At 46.8% G+C, this 11,527-nt stretch overlaps 1 protein-coding gene across 5 annotated transcripts; it reads right to left on the reverse strand.

Annotated features, from left to right (window-relative positions):
• Nucleotides 1–3,517: 3,517 nt before the first annotated feature.
• On the reverse strand, nucleotides 3,518–10,747 carry LOC109749969 (F-box protein At5g39250). Of its 5 annotated transcripts, none has more exons than XM_073508725.1 (3): nucleotides 8,111–10,747; nucleotides 5,689–7,692; nucleotides 3,518–4,499 (listed from the first exon to the last, which is right to left on the reverse strand). In XM_073508725.1, the coding sequence occupies exon 1, from the start codon at nucleotides 10,713–10,715 to the stop codon at nucleotides 8,388–8,390; it is 2,328 nt and encodes a 775-aa protein (XP_073364826.1). In that variant the 5' UTR covers nucleotides 10,716–10,747; the 3' UTR covers nucleotides 3,518–4,499; nucleotides 5,689–7,692; nucleotides 8,111–8,387. The 5 variants fall into 5 exon arrangements, with proteins under 5 accessions (XP_073364826.1, XP_073364827.1, XP_073364825.1 ...); XM_073508726.1 differs by having other exon boundaries at nucleotides 3,518–4,470; nucleotides 5,689–7,760; XM_073508724.1 differs by having other exon boundaries at nucleotides 5,689–7,760.
• Nucleotides 10,748–11,527: the final 780 nt, after the last annotated feature.

The raw sequence follows: 11,527 nt of genomic DNA on the forward strand, positions 1-11,527 counted from the left end.
ATTTGGTTCTTTTTAATTAAGAACCTGGTCCAGAGCTTCCGGGTTGATTCTACGGGTTGCTGGACTATGTGACTAAGGTCATCGGCGGTGGAAGTTGTCTCTAAATGCATCTTCCAAATCTTCCCAGCTACCAATAGAGTTTTTTGGGAGGCTGTTTAACCAGTGTCGTGCTGGTCCCTTGAGTTTTAGGGGGAGGTACTTGATGGCATGGAGATCATCACCGCGGGCCATGTGGATATGGAGAAGAAAATCTTCAATCCATACTGCGGGATCTATCGTTCCATCATATGATTCAATGTTCACGGGTTTAAACCCTTCTGGGAACTGGTGCTCCATTACCTCATCGTTGAAGCATAGGGGGTGTGTGGCGCCTCTGTATCGGGCGATGTCATGACGCAGTTCAGATGAAGTCTGTATGCGGTTTTCGGCCCGAGTGAGGTTGTGCCTGCCGCGCCAGGCCTAGTGGCCGTCCTCTCGCGTTGGAGCACGCCCCCTTGATCCATAGATCGATCTGGCTTGGCCTGCTCTATTGTCCAGGTCCTGCCGTAGGTCGTAGGTGTATCTTGGAGCCGCTGTCTCTCTGCCTCTACGGCGAGGTGGTGCGAGTTGGTGTTCGGCATAGGTGGCCGCTTTATCTCGTCCACGTGGCGGCCGGTCTGGTTCATCAGCACGGTTGTATCTTGCCGGTATGGGCTCGACAGCCTCGTCGTCGAATTGTCGAAGTAGCCGACGCTTCGGATAACTCTTTGTTGGGCGTTGAAGGTCGTACTCTTTGGCAGCCAGGAGTTGGGTCCATCTGTCGTTGAGTGTATCCTGCTCGGCTTGGAACTATTGCTGCTTCTTTTTCAGGCTTCTCGCAGTGGCGATTAGCTAGCGCTTAAAGCGCTCCTTCTCGAGTGGTTCCTCTGGCACGATAAAGTCTTCGTCATCGAGGCTCACATCGTCCTCAGAGATTGGTATATAGTTACTATCTCCGAGTCCTCGTTCCTGACTGGATCGTTAGGGTTAACTTGCCCATCCTCCCAATCATCTTGTTCGGATGTTGGCTCGACAGGGGCTTTGGGGTCTTCGGCGTTCTCCGGAGTGTTATTATCTCCGGTGCCGGTATTGTTGTCTTTTTCGCGACGCGATTTTGAGCGACGCCGCTGACGTCGATGCTTTGGAGGTGCTTTAGCAGGCTTGTCCTCAACCGGATCCTTCCTGCCGTCGTCGTCATCCTCTTTGGGTGTGTCCACCATATACACGTCATATGTGGAGGTGGCCATCCAACGTCCGGTAAACGGTGGGTCTTGGCCTTGTTCGTCTCCGGCATCGTCGTCCATGTCGTCGATGTCTTCGGAGGCGTAGTCCAGCATGTCGGTTAAATCTTCGACAGTGTCTATGAAGTGGGTGGTGGGTGGGACATAAAATTCCCCGCTCTCAGCCCCTAGTCCGGGTCGGGCGTAATTCGGAAGTGATTCCTCTGTAATGGCGAGGGATCGCATTAAGTCCAGAGCCTCGTTTAAGAGCGAGGTTTGGACGTGGGAGCGAGAGTCCGCGGGGTTGGCCGGGGTGAAAGCCTCCTGGCCATGCCTACTTCGCGCGGACTTCGAGAGTTCAGATCTGGAGTCCAGGGGCGTGTCCGGCCTTTCAATGATAGGGGGAACCTGGATTGATTACGAGTTCGCCGTGGACACGATCGCCTCCGGATCCTCGATAATGCGGTTTGCAACAGCGAGTCCGGTGGGCTCCAGACTCCCATCTTCGGACTTGATGGTTTGCTCCGGATCTAAGGCCAGAGCGGTGGTCGGGGCCGCGAACCCTTCGAAGATCAAGTCTCCTCGGATATCAGCGACATAATTTAGGTTCCCGAAACTGATCTGGTGACCAGGGGCATAACTGTCGATCTGTTCAAGGTGGCCAATTGAGTTGGCATGCAGTGCGAAGCCGCCGAATACGAAAATTTGGCCGGGGAGGAAAGTCTCTCCCGAAACAGCATCATTGTAGATGATCGATCGAGCCATCGAACCTTCTGTCGACAGCACAGTGGAACTCTCAATGAAAGCATCAATGTCAATGTCAAAACCGGTCGATCTCGAGTAGGGGGTCCCGAACTGTGCGTCTGAGGATCGAAGGTAACAGGAGACAAGGGACACGGTGTTTACCCAGGTTCGGGCCCTCTTAATGGAGGTAATACCCTACTTCCTGCTTGATTGAATTTGATGAGTATAGGGGTTACAAGAGTCGATCTACCTCGAGATCGTAATGGCTAAACCCTAGATGTCTAACCTGTATGATTATGATTGCCTCTACGGACTAAACCCTCCAGTTTATATAGACATCGAAGGGGCCTAGGGTTGTACAGAGTCGGTTTACAGAGAAAGGAAACTTCTTATCCGAACGCCAAGCTTGCCATCCACGCAAAGGATAGTCCCATCCGGACACGGGGGAAGGCCGTCTATCTTGTATCTTCACAGCCCATCAGTCCGGCCCGTGTCACATAGCCCGAACGCCCGGGGACCCCCTAATCCAGGACTCCCTCACCCTTCGTGGGTGGAGCCCTCCATGGACTCACGCAGCTGTTACCCTTTGTGGGTTGAAGTCTCCATCAACTGGATGTATGATAGCACCACTTATCGGAACCACGCCAAAAATCTTCGTGTCCCCGTTGCGTTTGCCTTCTCCAAACCCTTTCTTTACTTACATGTGCAGTGTCTTACTTTCCGCTGCTATACCCTTAGAATTGCATGTGTAGGGTGTTGCTTGACTTGTCATAGTTGCTAAAATTTGTCCATAACTAAAATTGCAAAAAAAATGTTATGTCTTATTTGGTCAAGTAGTCTAATCACACCCCCCCCCCCCCAACCCCCTTTAGACATACTTTCGATCCTACAACTATGCACATACCGGGGGAAGGACGGTGCAAAGAATGGGGGAGTCGTCGGGGATATGTGATTTGTACATGTTGAATGTGCATAATGTTTTGTCTTCTATTCATGCAATTTTGTTTAAAAATTGTGTGCATGATGCTTTCGAAATGATATGAAACGTTTAATCCAAATGTGTGAACGAAAAGAAGAGAAAAGACCATTTTGTAGGCCAAGACATTGTGACTCTGATTTTGTACATCTGTCTCGCACACTCCCAAATTTGATGGGAGTGTTTTGAAGAGTGCAACTCTGCTAGAGTTTTTGTAAGCTCCCTAGAAAGGGAACAACACTCCTAACGCTCCCGCTCCTCCCCTCTCCACCAAATTTCACGAGAAATAGCAAATATACTAAGCTAGAAATCCTTGCCAAAGTCAAAAAACAACAACAATGAAATGCCAGGCTAAAAAACTCGCGAAAATTTGAATGCACCAATGAACAAATGATGGGCACACAATAGCAGGCTAATATAATATACTCCCTCCGATCCATATTAATTGTTGTTGATTTAGCACAAGCAATTATCCATAGAAACCAAATCTACTATGGGCCAAAAGGCAGTCTTCAACACCTTGCTGGCTAAATCAGTCGATACCAAATCATGAACGGTATAGAAAATCAATGGGCTCACATCGCCATTTTATTCCAACATCTTAAAGCATATATTTCAGTAATACAACAGTAGATGATCAACATATCATGAACATTCTTTACATGCCTCAAAGGCTCAAATCACAACTAAAGAGTAGCTTCTATTTCCAATCAAGCATGTCTAAGAGCCACAAGATCTCAGGCTCGGACCTTGCCGCATCACAAAAATCTAGTTCAATACCAAATACCTCTATAGAGTTTGTTCCTTTATACAGGAAAAGCAAGGACATCCAGGCCCGGATGTCTGATATGAAAGGGTGTCTGGGCGAAAACCTGAGATATTCATATGCCAACGCCCGTGCTGCATTGCTGTCAATGTAATCAAAACTCGACGTATTGATTATGCAAGTCATCTTGTTGGTGTCCTTGCGGTGGGCAAGAACAGACACGGTGATGGCTGGCCCCATAGGGACTGTCAGCTTGGGTTTGACTTCCATCATCAAAATGCAGTCTGCGGCATTCAGATGTGCAACAAGTACATCTGGTATGCCGCCAGGTGTGTTCTGTAAACCTGCTCGAAGGATGCAGCCTGAAACTGCTTGAGAGAAGATTAGTGATCCCTCAAGCCACATGTCAATGTAAAACACCAGATCCTCAAAAGTGAGCTTAGGTACAGGAAGGTGTACTGTCTTCCGTGGCTTGGAGAATGTTAAATAGAGCTTTTGGAAGTTTGTGTCAGAAGGAGGCTGCTTGCAGATGGAAGGCCATTTCCGTGAGCAGATGCATTTCCAGAAGTAATCATCCTTTGCAATTTCGCACCATTGGCGGCATACAAGCATGCAAAAGACCAAGTCTTTACCATCCAGTAGAGGGAAAACAGCCTTCAGAACTTCGCCAGGAAATCCATTTTCCATTCTCAATCACTGAACTGAAGGAAATGGAATGCCTCTACCCCTCTAGGATGGGACTTCAGCTAGAAACCAAAGAGTGAACCAGAAGTGCCTATTAATAAGAGATGGTTAAACAAATACTGATCAATTCATGCCCAGTCAAAAACTCAAGTAGCACGACTACTGCTATCTTTAATTCACTATAATCTGAATCTGCAAGGATGATAAACGTAGAAGAGTATACCTAGACTAATGGCTATTGCTAGAACATACTCCATCCATCCCACAATATAAGATCGTTTTGCAAGCTAAAACAGCTTGCAAAACGATCTTACATTATGGGACGGAGGGGGTAGTCCATAAAAAAATAGCTTCCATCTTCCAGATCAATAATAATTTGGAAATGTGATGTCTGTTGTAGTTGGGAGTGTGAACTACACAAGAATGATAGACGAAATAAATGATCAATTTGATTAACAAATAAGCTTTCAAATAATACCGGCAGTAATGGAAACTACATTTGTTTCTGAGTCACAACCAAATGATCCAACCGATTACCACGAGTAGTTGCTATGATCAAACTGATTTGACACAATACCACAATAAGCATTGACTATGGTGCCTTCAAGGGTAGATGTTCAACTTCACAGCAAAACATGGTCCTATTTGTGTTGTTGATCAATATACTTATTAAGGAACACCAAACCTCTGGAGTTCAAGAAAGCACATTCTCACGAAACAAAACGTTCCCTTTTTAGGCATAGAATAATTATTTTAAATATATCCCATTTTCAGCTTTGATCTGCAGTCTGGCATAAGAACATATTTACTCAAAAGCACAAACCGAACTATGACACCCCAACTCTTTATTGATAATGCATCATGTACATGTTGTTGATCTCCAACGCATTCATTTATCGTTAACCACTCCAATCTTTCTTGAGTGAAAGCCAATCGAAAATATTGTAACCAGTACTGTACGTACTATATATACGACATGAGCACAATAATTCTAGCTGTACAAGTTTATGCTAAACTGATATATAATCGCAAAACATGAAAAATGAAACCTACAATTGATTGCCCCCAACAACCAGTGAGGTAATGAAACATCTAGCATTCGGAAGGAGAGAACATATTGCCAACTTCTCAAATCTAATATACAACAGAAAAATCGAACGTTCAACGGAATTTTACTTGTTTTGCCTACTAGCCACGGGGTCAGCGGTTGTCCGGATTCGGGGGTTATGCCGTGAACAAAAAATAAGGGGGTGTAGAGAAAGGAAAGTAAAGGAACCCACCGTGGCTAGGAAGAACCGTCGGTAAGGCGGGCCGCCGGCGTAGATCTGCAGAGACCGGAGAGGATGAAGGGGCGGTCGTCGATCTGGTAGCGATGGACGACGGAGTGGCAACGTCGGAAGAGGGACGCGCAGGGGAAGAGAGGTCGCCGTTGCCGGAGAGATTCGCCCATAGACAAACACCCAGAGGAAGGAGCAGGATCGGTGCCTGGGAATGGGAGAGGAATGGGGACCCGGGGGTGCTCGGTGTCGGTCGGAGAAACCAGGGGTATCCCGAAGCCAGGCTGTCACATGTGGGTTGGGCCGTATGCGCCGATGGGTCAGATTTGTGTGTATGTAACGCGCCCGCCGCCCACACATATCTGAAGCCCAAAAATCGAGTCGAGTCCTCCATTCGGAAGTTGGCAGGCGCGCCAGGCACTGTCATTCCTTGCTCTCGGCTGCACCCAACAAGCACCCGTTATCCTCAAAAAAAAAATGCTGTTACTCCTGATTTTCTCCTCTATTTTTCCTCTTCAACAGATTAAAAATATATTATTGAAGATAAATAACAGATTTTAAACCTATATTATTGATACAAAAATGTCCAGAGATTCAAAAAATGTTCTTAAGTTTTAAAAAGTTCATGAAATTTGAAAAATGTTGAGGAATTTATTTTTAAAAATGGTATCTTTTTAAAATGTCTGAATTTAAAAAAATCACAAATTTAGAAATAAACATGAATTTTAAAATATTCATGAATTTATAAACAGGTAAAAGAAAGAAAAAAAAGGAAAAAAAAGTAAAGAAACAAATGAAAAAAACTCCGAAAATCAGTAGAAGGGAAAAAAGCCCCGACAAACAAAAAAAGTCCGCTGATGCGCTGGCCCGCATGCAAGAGATGGTGGAAGAAGAACAACTACTCCCTCCGTTCCTAAATATTTGTCTTTTTAAAGATTTCAAATGGACTACCATATATGGATGTATATAGACATACTCTAGAGTGTAGATTCACTCATTTTGCTCCGTATGTAGTCACTTATTGAAATCTCTAGAAAGACAAATATTTAGGAACGGAGGAAGTAGTTTCTAAGTAAACATGGAATAGTGAGTTGTGGGGCGTACATCTTCACGTTTGTACGGTGCTTTGACATTAACAGTTGGAGCATCATAACAGTTCTTGTGATCATGGCAAAAGATCTCGTGACTGATCACGATCCAGCGGCATGGGCTCAGTGCTATGATGCAAACGTATCAGTATTCAGTAAGCATGCCATCCACCTTGGCTGAACCATGAAGAATTACCTCTTGTATTACATATGGATGAGACAATAAATCAATGAGGGGCATTTTCCCCAAGAAGTGTTTACTTCCTTTACGGGCATAGCCTTTAGGATCGAACCATTATAAAATGTGAAGAAACTTACATGCATCATTCCCAAAGCTGAATCAGGCTCTATGTAAATGAGCAATTGATGTCACTAATGAACGAGTTCTGATCCAGCTAGACCACTATACACTCTGTTTTACAAAACCAATGATGTCTCTTTAGATGTAGGTTAACTCCAGTCAATTTGTTGTATTTATGGGCCGTGTGGGGACAATAGCATATAAACTGGGCGTTCCAGCACGGGTTCATATTCACAATCTTTTTCATGCGAGTCTTTTGAAGCGCTTCCATGTTGATCCACCAGATGCGCCACCAGCATTAGCGTTGATTTATCACGTTCAGATAATCCTGAGGCAAATGAAGTCTTGGGGCACAGTAGCAAGTGGTGTTCAGAATTTTTGGTACAATAGAAAGAAAAGATCCAGGATTTTCAGCTCAAAGACGAGCTGCTTGAGGAGGCGGGGAGTAATGTCGTATGCGCAAAAATAGTTCCAGATATACACATTTGCAAGCAAACTCCAAAAGTGGAATAGGTTCCAATTGAGTTACCTGCTATCTTCTTCCAGTGGTTCTGAACATTTTTCATACACTTTTGCTCATCCAAATGGCCTACATGAAATTCGCTAGACAATTTTCTTCTGCAGAAGTGTGAATCATCATGTCATGTATTAGAAAATAGCATGATGTCCAAAACAGCCAGGAGGACCTAGATACATGGAGAAGTGAATGAGAAGTTGCAGTGCGAACTTGAATGGCATTCACAAAACAGACAAACATGGCCCACTCAACATCTGTTTTAAATTCAGCAAGAATTTATTACAGCACTATGCAATTAGCTAATACCCCGTCCGTCCCATAATATAAGATCTTATTACATCCAATATACTCACATATTGGATGTAATAAGATCTTATATTATGGGACGGAGGGGGTACTAATTATGCATAAATGTATAATCAACATTGTTTTTCAATAACCCAAAGAATTATGGACTATAAGTTTAAATGGAACTAAATGGATTAGGAGCATAATACGGCATCCAAGGGAGGGAGATACCTTTGCCAATATTAGCAACATCACCTCGGATAATAAGAGGACTTTTGCCGCCACGCTCTAATGAGACGGACTATTGAAGAAGATAAATGCACAATGGATGCATAATTCACAAACTTCTTGGCTCTTGCAACAGACCTTAACCATTTGCACCGGTAGCAGTCAGCCGGTCATTATATTCTCTAAAGCTGATTCCAGAATTTATGTAAATGAGCTAATGCGGTCAATTAGTTATTTACCCTTCTATAGTCTCGGCTGTAGTTATGCCATAACTGTTAACTCACACCCAAATATCAACCGCACTCCAGCCCACACCTTTTTCCACTCCATGATTCTTCATCGTGTCCCTCAGTCTCTCTATCTCTTCCCATTTTTCAGCACTGCCATATGAATTGGACATTAAAATATAGTACCCATCATTTCCTGGGTCAGAAGCAAAAGCCTTCTTTGCAACTCTTAACCCCATCTCGAAATTGTCATGCATTTTGCAGGCACTAAGCAAAGTCCCCCATACCCCACCATCAGGTTGTATTGGCATAGCCAAAATCATATCTTCTGCTTCTTGAAGATGCCCAGATTTCCCTAGGAGATCCACCATACATGCGTAATGCTTCAGGTTAGGTTCAAGGCAGTATTCCCCCATTCTGATGAACAGCTTCCTGCCCTCATCAACATACCCTGCATGGCAGCAAGCAGACAGAATGGCAAGAAAAGTGACGCTGTTAGGCTTAATAGTTCCTCTCTCCATCTCACTAAATAACTGCAGTGCTTGCTTCACATCGCCATGCATCCCATAGCCTGCTATCATCACATTCCATGTAACAACATCCCGTACGAGCATAGAATCAAAAATTCCTCTTGCAATTCCCAGCTGCCCACATTTAGTATACATGTCAACAAGTGATGTACTAATAGATACATCAGATTCCAACCCCATATCTTTCACATAAGAATGTATCAGTTCACCATGTTCCAGTGCAGCCAAATTTGCACAAGCTGAAATGACAGTAATCAAGGTTGCAGAGTTTGGTTGGACACCTTCAGTGAGCATCTGATCATATAGTGACAGGGCATCATTTGAATGTCCTAGATGTGAATAGCTGGATAGGAGTGCATTCCAGGTGACAACATCCCTCCTCACTTTGGCCACACCAAATATTTTGTATGCAAGGTCAAATTTCCCACACCTTCCATACATGCCAATTAATGCATTGGCAACTGAAATTTCATCAAGCAAGCACTTGATCGAAAAACAATGAGCTGATTGACCTAACCGCAGTTTTCCTAGCCGTGAACAAGAAGAGATTGTGGAAACCAAGCTGTTGATATCACACAAAAATTCATCATGATCTCTACAATGCATTTCTCGGCACAACTCCAAGCATTTGACATCAAGTCCAGCTTTGCAGTATAATACAACCATCAAACTCCATGATTCTGCATCTCGTTGATGCAAAATTCCAAAAACTTTGCCTGCAGCATCTACCAACTCAAGTTTCCCGTACATTGAAATCAAAGCATTGGCAACCAACAAATTGTCTCCAAAGTTTCTCTTAATTATAGCTGCATGAAATGCCTTCCCCCTACGCACATTCCCACTGTTCCCTAACCCTGAAAGTACACAGCTAACAAGAACTTCATCTGGCTGCAGACCAGACACCTCCATCTCCTGGAACAACTCCACGGCCTCCCTATCAAGTCCTCTCCTACAATAGGTTCCAATCAAGCTAGTCCAGGTAACCACATCTTTTTCTGGCAACTCCGGGAATAAAACACATGCATCCTCAGTCCTATCGCACTTTGAGTACATTGAGAAAAGTGCGGAAACCACCAACGCACAATCTCCAATCCCTTCCTTCACCGTGTACCCGTGCAAGCATCTCCCAGCAGACAGCTCGCCTAGCACTCCACAAGCCTCCAACCCACTCTCCATTGTCCGTGAATTTGGCCTCGCGCCGCCATCACCCGCTAGCCTAACCATCTGCACCAAGTATCTCATCCCCTTCTCACACTCGTCATTCCTAACGCACCCAGAGACCACCGCGGTCCACGTGATGACGTCCCTCTCAGCCATTTCGTCGAACAGCTTCATAGCGTCGTCAATGCAGCCGCACCTGGCATACATGTACACCAGCGACGACGAGACCGCGAGGGAACCATCGCCTACCAGGAGGCCGAGCTTGACGGAGTAGGCATGCACGGAGGAACCGACCGGGAGGGCCGCGAGCTCGGCGGCCGCGGAGGCGGCGATGGGCGCGGTGAACCGGGAGGGCCGCGCGCCAGAGGCGCACATGCGGCGGTGAGCGGAGAGCGCGGAGGCGAAGTCGGAGGCGCAATGGTGGGAGCGGAGGAGGGAGTTCCAGAGGAAGGTGTCGGGACAGGGGGAGGCGGAGAAGGCGAGGGCGGCGAGGCCGGGGCGGCCGGAGGTGGAGTAGGCGGAGACGAGCTTGGCGGCGAAGTCTGGGCGGGAACAGAGGCCCGAGGTGGCAGCGAGAGCGTGCAGGCGGAGGAGCACGGGCAGCGGCGGGGGCGCCGAGGACGGCGAGGCTAGGAAGCGGTAGAGGAGGCCCAGACTCGTCGGGGTGAGAGGAGGGAGAGAAGGCGGCATCGGTTTGCCGTTTGCTTGTTCAAACTCGTTGATCAGTTGAAAATATGGGCAGTCGCCTGTGTTCGAACTCAATTGATTTGGCCGAACCGTTGGATTGAGCTCATCTGTTTCTTCGACCTTCGCTCACCAGAGCTCTCTTCTCAGGGCAACTCCAACGCGCCGACGTGTCTGGTCCGCCCTCCTCGGTTTGGGTCTGTGCTGATCAAAATCACGGTCCAACGCGCTGACACAAATAGACACGCCTGTTTTGCTGTCCGTTTGGACCCATTTTCAGCTTAAAATTTGGGTTGGATTTGCATCATGGACGCCCACGGTGTCCTCCTCTGGCCCGTCTGTCGGTAGCACACATGCCATTCTTCCCCACCCACCACCCTCGGCCTCTTCACCATCGTCACCGTCGCCCGGCTTCCTGCCTCTTCGCCACCGCCCTAGCCCCCGCCGCCGCATCCACCAACGGCCCCACCGACACCGCATCCATCGACGTCCACTCTGCCGTCGTTGTGGTCGCTTCTTGTCGCCGACGAAGTAGTACAAGGCCCGCCTGCCAGGGTCGCCGCCAGCCCTCGGCATACCCCTACCTCCGAGGTCACCGCCGGAGGATGCGGGGTTCGACAGCACTGCTGCCTCAGTCTCCATCGACGTGCCATTCACCGGCGGCGACTCGTCCACGCAAGGTGTTCAGCCGTTTGCTCGGCCCGACCGAGGCTTGTCCATGCCCGCCGCTGTCTAGTAAGGTATGGATTCATTACTTTGAAGGTTCATGGCCAATAGCTCGGATTAGTTTTTTTACAACATCATATGTTCATCATTGC

The sequence above is a fragment of the Aegilops tauschii genome, chromosome 2 (genome assembly GCF_002575655.3).
Source record: "Aegilops tauschii subsp. strangulata cultivar AL8/78 chromosome 2, Aet v6.0, whole genome shotgun sequence".
Classification (NCBI taxonomy): Eukaryota; Viridiplantae; Streptophyta; class Magnoliopsida; order Poales; family Poaceae; genus Aegilops; species Aegilops tauschii.

Bases quoted from the DNA above. Each gene is read 5' to 3' on its own strand.
- LOC109749969 (XM_073508725.1), bottom strand. From the start codon at position 10,715: ATGCCGCCTTCTCTCCCTCCTCTCACCCCGACGAGTCTGGGCCTCCTC.